The 17494-nt window shown below is 50.8% G+C and overlaps 2 protein-coding genes across 25 annotated transcripts in view; both read left to right on the top strand.

The window, feature by feature from the left end:
- Nucleotides 1-8491, top strand: part of CAMK2G (calcium/calmodulin dependent protein kinase II gamma) — a 57912-nt gene extending 49421 nt beyond the window's left edge. For 11 of the 23 annotated variants that reach the window (XM_053922959.2, XM_053922963.2, XM_053922958.2 and 8 more), the window contains 6 exons: nucleotides 457-505; nucleotides 1723-1836; nucleotides 3802-3877; nucleotides 4234-4328; nucleotides 5778-6022; nucleotides 6491-8491. In XM_053922959.2, the coding sequence (XP_053778934.1) occupies nucleotides 457-505; nucleotides 1723-1836; nucleotides 3802-3877; nucleotides 4234-4328; nucleotides 5778-6010 (567 nt within the window). In that variant the 3' untranslated portion in view covers nucleotides 6011-6022; nucleotides 6491-8491. Of the gene's footprint in view, nucleotides 1-456; nucleotides 506-1722; nucleotides 1837-3801; nucleotides 3878-4233; nucleotides 4337-5777; nucleotides 6023-6490 lie in introns of those variants that run through there. The other 12 variants (XM_053922969.2, XM_053922972.2, XM_053922966.2 and 9 more) reach the window with 3 other exon arrangements.
- Nucleotides 8492-8876: 385 nt separating this feature from the next.
- Nucleotides 8877-17395, top strand: NDST2 (N-deacetylase and N-sulfotransferase 2). Of its 2 annotated transcripts, none has more exons than XM_045196106.3 (16): nucleotides 8877-9223; nucleotides 9884-10108; nucleotides 11369-11411; nucleotides 11496-12840; nucleotides 13015-13102; nucleotides 13411-13565; nucleotides 13738-13923; nucleotides 14181-14309; nucleotides 14440-14622; nucleotides 14715-14811; nucleotides 15365-15488; nucleotides 15616-15790; nucleotides 15986-16156; nucleotides 16261-16370; nucleotides 16568-16670; nucleotides 16766-17395. In XM_045196106.3, the coding sequence occupies exons 4-16, from the start codon at nucleotides 11836-11838 to the stop codon at nucleotides 16889-16891; spliced, it is 2652 nt and encodes an 883-aa protein (XP_045052041.1). In that variant the 5' UTR covers nucleotides 8877-9223; nucleotides 9884-10108; nucleotides 11369-11411; nucleotides 11496-11835; the 3' UTR covers nucleotides 16892-17395. The 2 variants fall into 2 exon arrangements, with proteins under 2 accessions (XP_045052041.1, XP_045052040.1); XM_045196105.3 differs by having other exon boundaries at nucleotides 9884-11189.
- The last annotated feature ends 99 nt before the right edge of the window (nucleotides 17396-17494 follow it).

The following is a 17494-nucleotide window of genomic DNA, read 5'->3' as shown; positions in this document are numbered from 1 at the left end:
AAGCGATTGTAGTAGTTCAGGTGACAGATGTCAGTAGCTTGGACTCAGGTTGTAGCTGTGCATTTGAAGAGCAGAGGTAAGGTGGGATTTATTTCGGAGGTAGGACTGACAGATTTGATTTTAGATTGCATAGTTGATATATGAGGGAAAGAGAAGAAAAGAATCAACCTAAAATCAAATCTAGGAGATGACTCTAGGCTTTAACCCGAATAATGGCATAGATAGTGCCATTTACTGAGTTGGGGAAGACTAGGGAGGGAGTTTGGGAATCGAGTTTTGTGCGAGCCAGGTGGAAGAGTAGAAATAGAACTTTCTATGATTCCTCCGTGTACCACCTGTAGGAGCGCATGCTGTGCTTCTGTTCTGTGTAGTTCCTCTGGTTTTCCAAGGGCTTGAGAACTTTAACACATGGGTTGTTTGTTTGTTTTGTTTGTTTGTTTGTTTGTTTGCCTACAGGGCTCCACAGAGAGCTGCAACACCACCACAGAAGATGAGGACCTCAAAGGTAGGTGCTGGGCCCTTGCTGGGGGAAGGACGCCAGCAATGTCCCAGGTACCTTGGCTTCGGTGGAGCACCTGCCTTACCTGCCCCCAGAACTAAGATCGGTGGCTCCTTCTACCTGGAAGAGGGCCTGGCATAAAGCTACTTTCTATGGGCCAAGACGTGAGGCCCCTGTCTTTTGAGGCTGGGCTAAGCAAGAGGTATCTCTTCTCTGTCCCCAAGTCTGGTACAGCTACACCAGAGCTGTTTCTGAGCCTGCCCAGGGCCAGGGCTCAGAGAACTGTTCCTGTTGCTGATAACGATGTGACATCCCAGAACAGGGACACCTTGAGTCCCTGCAGACGTAGCCCACAAATGTTGTGAGTCATGAGTAGGGTGACCAGTTGTCTCAGTTGCCCCAGGACTGAGGTGATTCCCAAGATGTGGACCTTTCTGTTTTAAAACTGGAATGGGCCTAGGCACATTGGGGTGAGTTAATCACTCTCGTCATAAAGCCTTGGCATGAATAATGGAGTCAGACTATGTTTTGCTATGTCCTGGTGATGCTGTAAGCACCACCAGCCTAAGTTTGAGCCTGGCCAAACTGCCAGGTGATGAGGAGGGCGTGGTAGGCCAGGCCACTGGGAATCTCTGTCCTGCTCTCTCGTTTGGCCTCCTGGAATGTTCCCTTTGCCTTCAGAAAGGGACCTTAGGCCAGGCTTTCAGAAAAGATAGAGGAATGTTGCAGGACAGAGCCAAGAGAGCATGCCCAGGGATAATAAGGGGGCACCAAACCTTTGGGAAACCCCAAAATGGAAAGGATAAATGTATAAGGCAGTAAAAAAACAGCAGCTTGGGGCTGCTGGGATGAAGGTCAAATCAGTTCAGTTCTGGCAGTGCTGGCAGAGTACACAGCTTCTTCACTGCTGGGCTCTTGACCTTGTAGCCTAGCCCCCTAGAACATCTTCCCTGGGAGCAGGGCCCCTTGTACACGCTGTTTGAAGGCTCTCTGGAAGCCCCAAGCCCAGGTCTGTGCACTTTCCTGGGGTTCTTGGCTGGGAGGCCTCTCTTGCAGAGGTGGCGGCGTGGGATGTGATCCAGTGTCCACAGCAGCCCGAGGCCTTGCCTTGCCCCGGCTCTGCAGTGCCACGGGCTCGGGTCCTGGTCGGCTTGCTCGCTCACCTGCCTTGTTCTGTTTGTTTTGGCTGCTCTGCCTTGCCCTGCCCTGCGCTGGCTGGCTAGCTGCCCCGCTCCGCACTGGGAATGGCAGCTCGGTGCCTGAAGGACGGAGCTCCCGGGACAGAACAGCCCCCTCTGCAGGCATGCAGCCCCAGCCTTCTCTCTGCTCCTCAGCCAGTAAGTGTGAGGGAGGCACAGTCTGGCTTCCGTTCCCTGGCTCGTCCTGAAGCCCCTCAAGGATTGCCCCCAGAGCTGGCAGCCCAGCCTAGCTGTCCCCTTCAGTAAGCTTTGGGAGCTCGGTCTCTGCTGGGTGGGAGAGCTGATTAGAGGCGCCGAGACCAGGGCCCGAACACAATGAGTGGGTGGAAGAACCTTGCGTGGTGGGAAGGAGTAGAAGGTCACAGTATGTGCAGTGGGCCTTGCCTCAGCACTGAGCCAGGAAGAAAGGCCTAGTCAGAAGTCAGGTCAGAGGTGGTGGGAGCCAGGGTCATGGTGAAAATTGCAGTTGCTGAGAAACTGTATTGGGAAATGGAGTTTCCTGAGGCTCTCAGCCTGTCATATGAAGAGCATGGGGCTTGGGCGAGACAGACCTGCATTTGAACCCCAGCTACACTACTTTAAAAAATGTGTGAAGTAGATTAAACCTCCCGGAGATTGTTTCCTAATCTATAAAGTGGGAATAAAATGGCCACGACCTCATAGCATTGTTACGAAAAAATAAATGAGGTGGTAGAATGTCTTGATATGATGCCTTACTTGGTTAATGGTAGCTCATATTTATAATTTTAGTTAAGTCTGTGTAGAGTGTGCCTTTGTCTGCTCTTTTCCTCCTCCTATCTATCTTTTTAGAGTCTCTAAACACAATCCTCTTCACCCATAGGGCCCATCAGGCCCTTCATGATAGATGGGTTTGGTGGGGTTGGAGAAGGAGTGTGTGTGTGTGTGTGTGTGTGTGTGCGTGTGCGCACGCACGCTTGCACCTCTAGAAAGTGGATAGAGCTCCACGGATTCCCAACCTGCTGCTTACACACCTGAAGGTGCTGATGGCTGTGGGGCCCCCTCCTGGCTGTACCTTTGGCTGCGCGCCCTCTCCCAGCTGTGCCCCTGGGCTGTGCTGTCCTAATGCTTGTGTTTATCTTGCAGCCTCTCACTCCTGTGAGGCAAGGCTCGTGGCCTGGACCAGCCTAGAATTCCGATCAGGGTTAGCCCGAGCTCAGTCCAAGCCCTCCCTTACCCTGGCAGCACCCTCTGCTAATAGTGGTGCTCCCTGTAAGTGATCTGTCCGTGAGAGCAGGATGTCACCAGCAGTCCTTGGCTTGGGATGGGTGGGGGCTCTGAGGACACCAACCCTGCCTGCCCATCAGTTTGTGTCTTGCCTTGGTTTTCCTGAGGGACACATCCTGGCATGAGAGGCAGTATGAGATATAGAGCTTTTCCAAGGCTTGTCCAGGGCAAACAGAGCTGTCTTTCTGGTGAGAGTCTTCATTTAAAAAGAGAGTTTCTAGCTCTAAGATACTTTATCCCAGAAAAGCCCTGTGGAGGAGCAGAGCAAGGTGAAGAGAATTAAACATCCGTCCTAGGGCTCTGTTCATCCTTTTGGAGCCTTCATCTCTGGCTAGGTTCAGCTCTCAGGCTGGCTCTTGCCCAGGGCTAGGTTCTGGACCACTAAGAGCTGGGGGGTGGGGAGCATGGTAATGGAGATCTTATTGGGCCCCTTCAGGTGAGGGACATAAGCAGGAGATGGAAACAGCCTTATCAGGAGATGCTTCTTAGAGAAGCTGACCCTGCTGGGGATGGGATGCACAGACTCTGGACAGAGTATTCATGACATGCCAGGCTCCTCAGCTGTTAAAAACAAGAGTGTTTTTTGCACCCTGGTTATTGATGGAGAGGGAGACAAAGGCCAGAGAACCATAACGAATGTGTGGGCTTCAGGAGGAGGGGTCATTAGTTCTACAGACAACAGAGGAGGGATGGAGAGAAAGGTGGGCTCACTCTTCCTGCAAACAACCTTAAAGACAGAAAAGAGGGGTGTCTTTGTCAAAGAGATCACAGAGGATTCTTGAAGGACCGGGTGGGCTCTCCATTACTCGGAAGCTCCCTGGTTACACACAGGTAACTGCTGGATTTTTTCCCCCACAGTGCGAAAACAGGAGATCATTAAGATCACAGAACAACTGATTGAGGCCATCAACAATGGAGATTTTGAGGCCTACACGTGAGTTGAGACCTAATTCCTTGTGAATCAAGTTTCTCAAGGCATTTCCCTCCTCCCCAAAAGCAACTCGGACCCTGGGCAAAGGGAAGGCTGGGATTTGGGCACAGTGTTGAGTTCACCACCAGGCCACTAGGCCGGGAGCCCTTCCAGGTAGATAGCCTGCGATTGAGCCTGCCCAGGGTGTCCTGGCAGTGGGCTGAAAGGACAGGACCCAGAGGCCCAGCCAGCAGACCCTCAAGATCTTAGCCACCTTGTAAGGCCTAGCCCACAGCTAACCTGCTGCAGGACAGACACTACTGATGTGGAAGAAAGAGAAGTAATTAGCTGACAGGCTACTTTTCTTTTTCCCCCTACAGGAAAATTTGTGATCCAGGCCTCACTTCCTTTGAGCCCGAAGCCCTTGGTAACCTCGTGGAGGGAATGGATTTCCATAAGTTTTACTTTGAGAATCGTGAGTGGGTTCGTGCTGCTGATATACTCCTGCCTGCCCCTTCACCTCCTCTGCCTCTATCCCTGCTCACCCCCTCCTCTTCCCCGTTGCCTGTTTTTCCCTTATTTGACTTGCCTGCCACACCCTGGTCTGCGTGCTTGCCTCCTTGTGCTCTGAAAATGGTCTTAAACGGCACCTTTGAAGGCCCTGCCCAGAACCCTATATGCCCCTTCATTCTGCAGCTGCCTCGGCAGTGCTGGTTGCCACAGTCAGGGTCACTGTGTTTTTGTAAGCCTCATCTCTTTCCAAGATGATTGGAAACCATCTGAGATGAGGTTGAGATGATCTCAGCAGATAATAATGAAGCTCTGTGTCTACAGATGTCACAACAGAGGAAATTAAAGCCAGAATAAGAATGTGCAAGCAAGTAACAAGGCACCGTTGGTGACTTAAGAGATCGGAAGTTATGGCTAGGGTCTGCCTGAATATCGAGGGACTGAGGGGTATACACTGGACAGTTCATGGAAGTCCCAGGGGATAAGAAACTAAATATTCACCTCCTTTTTCTCTCCACTCTCTTAAGACCCTCCCTACCCCTTATTTTTTCTTTTCCTTTCCACTTTATCCTGGACTTTCCCCATTATGCCCTAAATTTTATTTTATCACTGTTTTCTCTACTGACTACATCATCTCCATGTCTCAGCTGCAAATGTAAACCCTAGACCATCTAAGTAATTCTATTATCCAGAAGCAATTCCAGGTTTTATAGAAGCTCTAGGGAAGGTTTCCTGTAGCCCCTATCTACCATTTGAATTGAACTAAGATGTTAATCTCAATAAAAGTAACACAATTCACAGTGTTTGCTGATAATGGCAATCTTTTGACTTTCCCCCAGAGGATCTTGGGAACCCTAGGAATATCCTAAGCTTGGTGCTTTGATTATTCTATTTTAACTTTGGACTTTTTTTTTTAAATCACAGATCAATTTTGAATATTGTAAGTTGTTGATTTTGCTCTAGAGCCCTAATTAGGGACAAACTAACACTTATGAAACCTAAACATCAGCCTAGTGGAGTTAGAAAGATCATAAGCTTTAGTAAGATGGCCCTGAGCTCAAATGTTGTGATTGGGGGAAATTACTTAACCTCCTTGAGCCTGTCTCCTTGTCTTATAATGAAGAAAATAGTATCAACCAAAGAATACAGCTCATGCATATAAGACCCCCAGTACAGTGTCTGATTAAAATAGTATCTGCTGTTATCATTGTTCCCCACCTCTCCCTTCCTTTTGGATAACTGAGACTAATGTGATGAGGTTTCTTGGCCTCTGGAAGGGGTGTGGGGGGCCTTGGAGACTCCCACAATGGCTGCTGGAGTGAGGGTGAGACTTGGAGGTGCAGGCTGGGAGGAAAATGTCGGTGCTCAGGCCTGACGCCCTACTACCTACTCCAACCCGCCCTGCCCCCTGCAGTCTTATCCAAGAACAGCAAGCCCATTCATACCACCATCCTGAACCCACACGTCCATGTGATCGGAGAGGACGCAGCTTGCATCGCCTATATCCGCCTCACCCAATACATCGATGGGCAGGGCCGGCCTCGAACCAGCCAGTCGGAGGAGACCCGGGTGTGGCACCGCCGGGATGGCAAGTGGCTCAATGTCCACTATCACTGCTCAGGGGCCCCTGCTGCACCGCTGCAGTGAGCTCAGCCACAGGTGCACCTGGTGGGGGCGTGGGGAGGGGCTGGGACAGGTGGGGTCAGAGGAGGAAGAGTCAGTTGAGAGTTGGCATTGGGGGAGGAGATGTGGGCCACCCTAGAGGAACGGCAAGGGCTAGGCTATGGTTGTAACAAGTTATGCCCTTAAATCAGACTCGGGTCTAGCTCCAGGAATCCAAATTGGGTTTCTTCCTTTCCATAAGCCTCAGTTTTCTTAGCTGTCAAAAAGGGGGAAAGAATGGGGCCTATCTCATTAGTTCTGAGAATTAAATAAGGTACTTACAAGTAAAGCATTTAGTAAGTGCTCAGCAAATGTGAGGCATTGTTATACTTAAATACTAGCTTCTCCCCCATCCTCCACCTTCCCAGGCAGAGTTGGCCATATGTGTAGGGCGTTTAAGTCCCTGGAACTCATCTGTGTGTTTATTGTCTTCTGTTCTGTTACCATGTCTGTCCTGTTTGACAGGGGCAATAGGAGATCCCAGCTGGAGGTCGAACCTTTGCAGCCAGTGGCTCTGGAGGGCCTGAGTGACAGCGAGCGGCAGTCCTGTTCGTTTGAGGTTTAAAACAATTAAATTACAAAGCGGCAGCAGCCAATGCACGCCCCTGCATGCAGCCCTCCCGCCCGCCCTTCGTGTCTGTCTCTGCTGTACTGAGGTGTTTTTTACATTTAAGGAAAAAAAAAAAAAAAGAAAAAAGATTGTTTTAAAAAAAATGGAATCCATACCATGATGCGTTTTAAAACCACCAATAGCCCTTGGGCTGGCAAGAAGGCAGGAGTTTGTGTGATGACCACCTGGCATGAGCAGCGGGGCTCACTCACCAGCCCTGAAGAGGTGAGCTTGGCCTGTGGCCTCCATGGACTCAGGAGACCCGGCAAGAACTCTGACAAAACTTTGGGGGGCGTGATGTGATTGCAGCCCCTGAGGTGGCCTGCCTGCCCCAGGTCTAGGAATGGACTTCTTCAGAATTTACATAGGCACCTAGAATGAGGCTGATGAGAACATCGTGGCCACCAGACCTACTTGGGAGAAAACGCAGAGCTCCCAGCCTTCTGTGGAGGAAGCTAAGAAGCTGTGGCCTCAGGACTAAGGGCCCGGATGTTGCTGTACTGTTTCATTTAGCATAGAAGGAAAGAGAATTGGTGCTGCAGAAGTGTGTCCGCTACGAAGCCGATGAAAAGCCTCGTGTTAGTCTGACATGTACTCACTTACTCATCCATTTCTATAGGATGCACAATGCACGTGGGCCCTGATATTAAGGCCCAATCCCTGCAGAGGGAAAGGGGGAGGGGTTGCGCTTTGCTACGTGTTTGTTTTCTTACAACTTAGCAAGGAGAGAGCCAGACCCTGGTCAGGGCTCCCTTCGCTGCCTTTGGCAGTTCTGTTTCTGTGCTGATTTGGACCATCTTTGTCTTGCCTTTTCATGGTGGTGGTCCCGTGCTGACCCTCATCTGGGCCTGGGCCCTCTGCCAAGTGCCCCTGTGGGATGGGAGGAGTGAGGCAGCGGGATTGAGTTGATGGTTGTCTCTATGCATTCAGGCTGCCCTGATGGCTGTCTCCCCTCTTACTATTCCCTTGCTGCACGTCCATCTCTTTTCCTGTTTTTGAGATTGACCCAACTGCTTTGGCAAGAAGAGGTATCCTCTTTAAGAGGTCTCTTTACTGACCAACTGAAGTATAGACTTCCTGCTGGACAATCTGCATGGGCATCACCCCCACCACCACCACCTGCATGTACCCAAAAGAGGTATCCAGAGCCAAGACTGCTACTTACATTCATTGTCCCTCTCTGTGCTCAAGGAGTTCCATTCCAGGAGGGAAAGGTCTATACTCTAAGCAGATAGCAGAGAAGATAATGGAGGAGCGATTGGTCATGACCTTGGTTTCCCCAAAACAACTGTGCAAACTTCTCTGCGCAAATATTTGCACTACTGGGGGGAAAGGTGGGTAGACCCCAGCTGCCTGGACTACCTTCAGAAGGCAAAGCTACAGATTTACCTTGGAGCCAGCTGAGAAGAGAGCAAACTCACAGGTGCTGGTGCTTGGGTTTAGCCAGGCTCCTCCGAGCACCTCATGCATGCCCCAGCCCCTGGGCCCTGGCCCTTTCCTGCCCTGCAGCCTGCAGTACCAGCACGCAGACACCTTCACCACAGGGTTTGGTTTTGCTGGCTTGAAGACAAATGGTCTTAGAGTTCATTAAGACCCATAGCTTCATATGGCTGCTCCAGCCCCACTTCTTAGCATTCTTACTCTTTTGGGGCTAATGTCAGCATCTATAGTCAATAGACTATTTAAAAATCACCTTTTAAACAGGAAATGGAAGGCATTTGATGCAGAATTTTTGCATGATGACATAGAAATAATTTAAAAATAGTGTTTGTTCTGAATGTTGGTAGACCCTTAATAGCTTTGTTACAATGAAACCTTGAACTGAAGATATTTAATAAAATAACCTTTAAACCGTCCATTGTTGTTACTGCTGTTGGAGGTTTATGGCTGGAGGCTTGGATTTTAGATTTTAGCAGCCTGAGTTACAAGGCTTCAGATGGAGAGACGTACCTCCCCCACTCCCTTTAGGCCCATTTTGGGATGAAATTTCCTAAACTAATCAGCCTCCACACAGTTCACCGGGCTGGAGGCGAGTTTCGGGTGAGGAGAAAGGATTTGGGCCCTTGGTGGGTTAGGGGTCTCGCCCCGTCTTGGGCCTGTGCCAAAGGCCTCCCCTTCCCGCCCCCCTTCACCATTCAGTGGGCCCGGCCAGCTCCCCCCTCCGTAGCGCCGAGTGGACCAGCCCGTGCCCTGGGCCCGCCCCTTCTGGTGAGCCCAGGCGCCCGACGCTCGGCGGACTGTGCCAAGCTGCAGGGAGGAGGGGGTTTCGTTCTGCGTATGGGGCTCGGAGCCCGCCGTCTCGGAGGCCGGGGTTCGACTGATCTCTGTGGAAGGCCGTCCGGCTGCCCGGCACATCGGCCGCGCGACTGTCCGGCCCAGACGCCGCGGGAATTCTAGCGGACACCGCGAGCGGTAGCGCGCAGCCTCCCCGCGGCGGGAGCGGTGGTTGGGCCCGGTTGCAGCGGAGCTTTCGCTCGGCGATGGCGGAGCCGCCGCGACGCGGCCCGAGGCCCCGAAAGCAGGGAAGCCGGGCAGCCCCGGGACGCGGCGGAGCCCGGGGTCAGCGGGGACGCCGCCCAGTCCGCCGGGTGAGCCACCCTTGAGGATACCACCGCAGAGGCGGTCGCCCGCAGTTCCTCCCCTCACAGACTTTCCCTCCGTTATCCCCATAACCACCCACAGGGTCGTCCCGGGCGGCCCCTCGCGCGGCCCTGCGCTTGCCTCGCCCCGAGTCCCTTCCGTCGTAGTGCCTTCACTCCCTCAGCTCTGCCCCTCAGTACGGGGCTCCTCTTCCCCTCGAGTTCTCCCAGCCCAGTCCTGCCTCGTTAGCCCGAACTCTTCTGTGCGCGCCCCTCGCCTCTTCTTCCCCCTTAATGCTCCACATCCGGTGCTCTGCTCATTTCCACCTGTGATCCTATATGCCCCCCAGCAGGGTCCCTCCGTCTGTGACCCGATGTGCCAGCCCCCCATGCCCGTGTCGCCACGGTACCCCTTCCTCCCACAGCTTCTGCTTGTCTTCCAGCGCGGGGCCTACACCCCCGCCTTCCTCAGGCTCTGTCACTAGCGCTGTCCTCCAGCCCAGGCCTGGATGACCCTTTCGGATTCTCCCTCAAAAACCTCCCACTGCTGCTCACACGTACAGCAGCTCCCTCACCCCGTGTTCCTACTTCCATATGCATCATCCCACACCACACCCTACCCCAGTGGCTCCTTCAGCATCCCTCCCCTAAACATGTTGTTTCTTCTAGGTATGAAGGTAAAATGCAGTGGTTAAGAGCTCGGGCTATGGAGCTTGACAGGCCTGACGTTGAATCCCAGTTCCTCCACTGACTGCGCTGTATGATCCTGGGCAAGTTACTAAGCTTCTCTGACCCTCAAATTACTCATGTAATATGGGGATAATAGTATCTACTTCTTAGGCTGGTGTGACCATTAAATATATGGAAAGCTCTTAGAAGAATGTCTGGCAAAGAGTAAGCTCTCAATAAATGTTAACTATCTTATTATACTTAATTTGCCCCAAGTGTCCGCTTCCCCAAAGTGACTTCTTCTCACTATTGTGTTTTCTCCAAGGAGTTTCCTCTAATTCTTAGGATTCACCCCTTTCCATCACCATTTAGATCCTCTCCCGGTTCTCTTTTTCATGTCAGTTACTGGTAGTTTTACCCGGGCCAAAGATGAACTATTCTTAAGTCATCCCTCTCAATCCTGAAAGACCCTGTCTCTCCTAATCACCCCTGAGATGTGTATGTCTGGGAGTTGAGAGGAATTGCCAGACACTGGCCTTACTAAGAGTAGCTAAGGTGGGGAAAGCTACCATAAAGCTTCTAGAAGCAGTTGATCTATTTAAGAAAAAAGTCTCCAGAATTAGGTATCCTTAAAACTGTCTCCCAAATACACTGACCTGATCTTCTCTCTCTCTCTTATTGGTTGAATATGAGTTGATTTCTCTCTCTCATCCAGCCCCACTCAATTTTCTCTGTTTTTATAACAGGACTCAATCCCTCATGTCTCTCCAGGCTAGCTGAGGACTTCTCCTGAGCTGTTAATGGATGAGGGTATAGTACCGCCTAGGCTAAGCTAGGAAAGAGAACTGGGATGGATGGGGAGAGAGACCCTGGACTCAGCTCTCCGGCTTTTGTTAGGTCCCAGTGATGTGACCCACTATGGGGCTACATTTTTATCATCTCTCCTGACACTGGTATGGGTGAACTAAAAGGCAGAGAATAAGTAATTTTTCACAAGCAATGGAAAAGACAGTCCCCAGTTTCTAGGTTTGGAAGCTAATAGAATGATTAGCTAGCACCATTTCTCTTTCCTCTTGAATTTCCCCACCATAGTGTCCACCTGACTGTAAGTTTGTTAATGCTGTTAGCCTGTGGTGTTGGGTTTGATTGATGAAGAAGATTAACAGGCTCATGAGTTTCCTCTTATCTGATATTTCGTTGGCTCATGGGACTTCTGGGGCTTTCTGTTCATTTCCCACAAGAAGACCGGATCTCCTGCTGACTGGCCAACTGCTTGGTCATGGGCTGGGAACTCCTTTCAGAGCAGGTTCATTTTCAGCTTCCTGGGCTGTTTGGCTTCTTGTTGATGGGAGAGTTGTTCTTTCCCACACTTGAATATACTTTTCCAACTTGAGCTTAGTTCAAGGAGTAGAATTTAGTATTCCGAGAAGAGAAACAACCTCTGAGACTAAAGTATGAGATTCAGATTGTGTTGTTTTTCTACAGGAACTTTCTTTTTTTGGAGAACAAATCATCCTGTGAGCAGAAGGTAAGAGGATGGGGTGAAGAGGTTAATGGATTAATGACATAGTTTTAAAGGGAGAAATAATCTATCAACTTCCCTGTCTTACAGATAGGAAGGACAGAGATTGTGAACTTTGCTGACCTCTGATGTGAGGAGCTCAAACAGGACCAAGGGTGGAGCCTGACTGGATTTGCATCCTGAAGCTATGGGCCAGGGGGCCATGGTGACCTGACAAAAATGGACTCTGTCCAGTTGCCCCCTGTTGCCCTTTCTACCTCCCCTACCCTACTCTAAGGGAATTTGTCTCAACCTCTTTGGGGAATTGACCTGAGGGAATCCCTTTTCCCTCTTTTCCTATCCTTCCACCCTCCCAAGAGAGCCCTAGCCTATAGAACTCCTACCTCCCATCCCGTGAGGTAGTCCCCATCCCTGCCTCCCCTCCCCCGCCATGCTCAAGCTGTGGAAGGTGGTACGCCCAGCTCGGCAGCTGGAACTGCATCGCCTCATACTGTTGCTAATCGCTTTCAGTCTGGGCTCCATGGGCTTCCTGGCTTACTACGTATCCACCAGCCCCAAGGCCAAGGAACCCTTGCCCTTACCCTTGGGAGACTGCAGCAGTAGCGGGGCAGCTGGCCCTGGCCCCGTACAGCCTCCAGTCCCACCTCGGCCTCCCAGACCTCCAGAGACAGCTCGAACCGAACCTGTGGTCCTTGTGTTTGTGGAGAGTGCATACTCACAGCTGGGGCAGGAGATTGTGGCCATCTTGGAGTCTAGTCGTTTTCGTTATAGCACTGAGCTGGCACCTGGCCGAGGGGACATGCCCACGCTGACTGATCATACCCGTGGCCGCTATGTCTTGGTCATTTATGAGAATCTGCTCAAGTATGTCAACTTGGATGCCTGGAGTCGGGAACTGCTAGACCGTTACTGTGTGGAGTATGGTGTGGGCATCATTGGCTTTTTCCGAGCCCATGAGCATAGCCTACTGAGTGCCCAGCTCAAGGGCTTTCCCCTTTTTCTTTACTCAAACCTGGGGCTCCGGGACTACCAAGTGAATCCTTCTGCCCCCCTACTGCATCTCACACGCCCCAGCCGCCTAGAGCCTGGGCCATTGCCTGGTGATGACTGGACCATTTTTCAATCCAATCATAGCACATATGAACCAGTGCTTCTTGCCAGCCTTCAGTCAGCTGAGCCCCCTGTGCCAGGACCGGTGCCTCGCCGGGCGCGGCTTCCCACTGTGGTACAGGACCTGGGGCTTCATGATGGCATCCAGCGGGTGCTCTTTGGCCACGGCCTTTCCTTCTGGCTCCACAAACTTATTTTTGTTGATGCCGTTGCGTACCTCACTGGCAAGCGCCTTTGCCTGGACCTTGAACGCTACATCTTGGTAGACATTGATGACATCTTTGTGGGCAAGGAAGGTACCCGCATGAAGGTGGCTGATGTTGAGGTCAGTCTTTTTCCTTAGAAATTGTTTCAAGCTCTAACCTATGAAACTCCCTTCCTTGATTCTGAGCTTGCCATAGGTATACTCAGCCCTTTCCAGGTAGGAAGAACACTACTCATTTTTCTCCTGCTCAGTCTGCTATCTCCTGATTTCTTGTGTTCCTGCTACTCTTCCCAGGCTCTGTTGACCACCCAGAACAAACTCAGGACATTAGTCCCCAACTTCACCTTCAACTTGGGCTTCTCGGGCAAGTTCTATCACACTGGTGAGCTTATTCCCCTGCTCCTCCTTCAGCATATCAACTTAGTTTGATGTTTCTCCACTGTCCCATCTTCCTGGGTACACAAGTTGGAGAAGGGGAGCGAGATTTGTGGTCAGGATGCTATGAGGAGCTAGTAGTGGGTATGAATTTTGGCTGGCATGGGTGGCTGGAGGGTAAGGTGGCAAGGAGGCAGATAGGTGGTCTTAGATGGGCAGATGTTGTCCCAGGGATGGAAGGTGGTCAGTGTTGTTACAGAACAAAGGAGGGCACAGGGGCTGACTGGCTGTGTTCAGTGGTCAGTGTGGTCATAGGGACAGAGGAAGAGGATGCCGGGGACGACATGCTGCTGAAGCACCGTGAAGAGTTCTGGTGGTTCCCGCACATGTGGAGCCACATGCAGCCACACCTGTTCCACAATCGCTCCGTGCTGGCTGATCAAATGAGGCTCAACAAACAGTTTGCTTTGGTGAGACCCTTGGATCTCTTCCCCATACCTTTCCCCAGAGATAATGCTTTCTTGTTAACCTTCCCCGCATGGGGTACCCTTTCCATTTTTCCTTCTGTGGAGGCATCCCCACCCTTTACCCTCTATTCCCCAAACCTCACCAGGTCCTGGTGAGAGTCTATGCCATTCCCAGGAGCATGGGATTCCCACGGATCTGGGGTATGCTGTGGCTCCCCACCATTCGGGCGTGTACCCCGTCCACACACAGCTCTATGAAGCCTGGAAATCTGTGTGGGGCATCCAGGTGACCAGCACTGAAGAGTATCCCCATCTCCGCCCTGCTCGCTACCGCCGCGGCTTCATTCACAATGATATTATGGTAAGGGACTCCCAATACAAACTTGAACTCCCACATTTTGACAGCCTCCAACCTGCGTTGATCTATGTTCTGTCAACTGCCAGTCCAGTTCATCCACATCATGGGATAGGAGGGTGAAAAGTCATAATGCACATAGCAGGAGTTTTCTTGCTGTAACTTCAGACTGAATCCTCCACAAACCCAAGGAATCCTATGCCTCTGGACCGTCATTTTGCCTTTCAAATCTCATCTATCCCTGTTTGTTCTTTTCTCTCCAGGTGCTGCCACGGCAGACATGTGGTCTCTTCACTCACACAATCTTCTATAATGAGTATCCTGGAGGCTCTCATGAACTAGATCGGAGCATCCGAGGTGGAGAGCTCTTCCTGACAGTGCTGCTTAATCCGGTAAGGTGCCAATAGGAAGGGCTAGAAGATTGTAGAGCTAAAGTATTTGCAGGCTGGGACCTTTGCTTACCAAGCCTGATTCTGAGGTGGGTAGGCTCTCCAACTCTGACATGCAGGCATCCCCTTGCAGATCAGCATATTTATGACCCATCTGTCCAACTATGGAAATGATCGACTGGGCCTGTACACCTTTGAGAGCCTGGTGCGCTTCCTCCAGTGCTGGACACGGCTACGCCTACAGACCCTTCCTCCTGTCCCTCTTGCACGAAAGTACTTTGAACTCTTCCCTCAAGAGCGAAGCCCCCTTTGGCAGGTATGGGTGGGACTCCGGCTGACCAGAGACACGATGAGGGTGTGCACTGAAGAAAAGAGTAGGCCTTATCTGATTCTTGGCTTCACCTTCAGAATCCCTGTGATGACAAGAGGCACAAAGATATCTGGTCCAAGGAGAAAACCTGTGATCGGCTCCCCAAGTTCCTCATAGTGGGACCCCAGAAGACAGGTGAATCATCCTTAGCCAATTTCTCTTGCCCTGCCTTAAACCTAAAGGATTCTTGGGCTAAGGAACTCCCTTCTCATACCCACCCCACATTAATCCAGTCTCTTAAGACAGTGATTCTTAACCCTGGTTTTATATCAGAATCATCTATGGAATTTTTGTTTTAAAAGATCCACAAATGGCCCTGACCAGGTAGCACAGTTTGTTGGAGTATCATCCTGATACCCTAAGGTTGTGGATTCAATCCCCAGTCGGCACATACAAGAATCAAACAATGAGTGCATCAATAAGAGGAACAACAAATCAGTGTTTCTCTCTCTCTCTCTAAAATCAATAAATAGAAATTAAAAGAAACAAAAGAACCACAAGTGATTCTGATGCAATCAAGGAAAACCACTAACTTGCACCTTTCCTGGGATCTCTCAGGATTTCCTTCTCTTTCTGCAGTTTGGCCAAAGGGGATTTTACTACCCAGAATGGTTATTTTCTCACCTTCCTCAAGCTCATGTTGAGCTAGCTTCTCTCCCACAATGGCTGGACTTTCTTTCCTATTTAGGGACCACAGCTATTCACTTCTTCCTGAGCCTACACCCGGCTGTGACCAGCAGCTTCCCTAGCCCGAGCACCTTTGAGGAAATTCAGTTCTTCAATGGCCCTAATTACCACAAGGGCATTGACTGGTGAGATTGGGACCCCTTGGAATGCTTCTCAGAGGAACACTTCCTTCCCCCAAGGTACCCTATTTCAGCTTCCACTACACAGATATCTGACCCCTTAATTTTGCCTCTTTTCTGTGCTACTTCCTAGGTACATGGACTTCTTCCCTGTCCCTTCCAATGCGAGCACTGACTTTCTATTTGAAAAAAGTGCCACCTACTTTGACTCAGAAGTTGTACCACGGCGGGGTGCTGCCCTCCTACCACGAGCCAAGATCATCACTGTGCTCACCAACCCTGCTGACAGGGCCTACTCTTGGTACCAAGTGAGCCTGAAGCTAGGGACACTTTAGGGCTTAAAGGAGGGAGGTGGTGACTGCTAGAGAGACAGAAAAGGGTAAGGGTGGGGAAATTAAACTGGTGCCTTGGGGAGGGGTGCCTACGCTATTTATAAGACCAAGAGTAGGGCCAAATAATGCAGTCAAGTTACCAATCTCTTCTCTTCCTTTCCTGTTTTTCAGCACCAGCGAGCACATGGAGACCCAGCTGCTCTGAACTATACCTTCTACCAAGTGATTTCAGCCTCTTCCCAGGCCCCTCTGGCACTTCGTTCCTTGCAAAACCGCTGTCTTGTCCCTGGCTACTATTCTACCCATCTGCAACGCTGGCTGACTTACTACCCCTCTGGACAGGTACAATCCCCCAATAGCCCTCACTGGGGTCTCCCTTACCCTCCTCTTTCCTTTAGCCCAGAGGCTTCTAAGAAATACAGCAGTAACCACATCCCTGTCCCTAGTTGCTGATTATGGATGGGGAAGAGCTGCGTACCAACCCAGCTGCTTCAATGGAGAGTGTCCAGAAGTTCCTGGGTATCACACCCTTTCTGAACTACACACGGACCCTCAGGTGGGAGAGCATGACCTAGGAGAGGAAGACCACGGGGAAAATGGGGAAGCAGGTTGACCATGTCTGTCTGGAAGAGACACAAATTTACCATCTCTCAGAGAGACATAGGTCCCTGTGGGCTGGGAGAGGTAGTGTACATTTCTGGGGCTTGAATTCCTTTTCTACCTGCCCCTTAAAGCCCTCTTCCTGTTGAGCAGGTTTGATGAAGGTAAGGGATTCTGGTGCCAGGGACTTGGAGGTGGTAAGACTCGCTGTCTAGGCAAGAGCAAAGGTCGGAGGTACCCTGATATGGACACTGAGGTAGGTAAATTCTGGGGCAGGTTCTCTCTCCACCTGTAAGACCTGATTCTGTGTCCCACTCCTTACTGTTTCTGCCTTCATTTTTCTCCAATCAGTCCCGCCTTTTCCTTATGGATTTTTTCCGGAACCACAACTTGGAGCTGTCAAAGCTCCTGAGCCGGCTTGGACAGCCAATGCCCTCCTGGCTTCGGGAAGAACTACAGCATTCCAGTCTGGGATGATGTCCCAGCCTCCGTACCAGCAAAAAAAAAAAAAAAAAAAGCCCATTTCCATAAAGGGCAAGCCCAGAGCAGAGCCCACAAGGGGAATTTGAGTGGCCTGGCCCCTCCCCCTTCTACCTCAGTGGCCCCAGGCTTGGAATGGCTGAGAAGGGAAAGTCACCCCTTTCCCATTGCTCTGAGGTCTGATAAAGGGGCTTCCTTTCACACCCCACATTATGGTACTAGCCACCTTTGACCCATGGTCTTGGAAAGTGGGGAGGAATTAAGAGGCAGGGTCTAGAGAAACATATTAATCAAATAATTTACCTCTTCATCCCCAGAATGTAGCTATACCTGGCAGTGGGAGGGACCCCCTTACTGTGGGATTAATGGGATCTACCTGTGGCCCGGCCTCCCTAATGTCATTCACATTGAATGAGGATGAGGTCCGACAGTGGCTCATAGAGCTGAGTATGAGCCCCAGCTGTGGGCTAGAAATGTCCTTAATAAACATCCTTATTTTTCTGTTTTGTCTACCTCACTGGAGTGGGAGAAACCTATAATAAAGCAAGTGTCAGACTTTTCCCCTGCCCCAGTTCAAAGTTCATAAACTCATGGAGGGAA

This window comes from Desmodus rotundus, chromosome 4 (assembly GCF_022682495.2).
Source record: "Desmodus rotundus isolate HL8 chromosome 4, HLdesRot8A.1, whole genome shotgun sequence".
In the NCBI taxonomy this organism is placed as follows: domain Eukaryota; kingdom Metazoa; phylum Chordata; class Mammalia; order Chiroptera; family Phyllostomidae; genus Desmodus; species Desmodus rotundus.
Note: the sequence above shows the minus strand (reverse complement) of the source record. Positions and strands in the feature narration are given on the sequence as shown.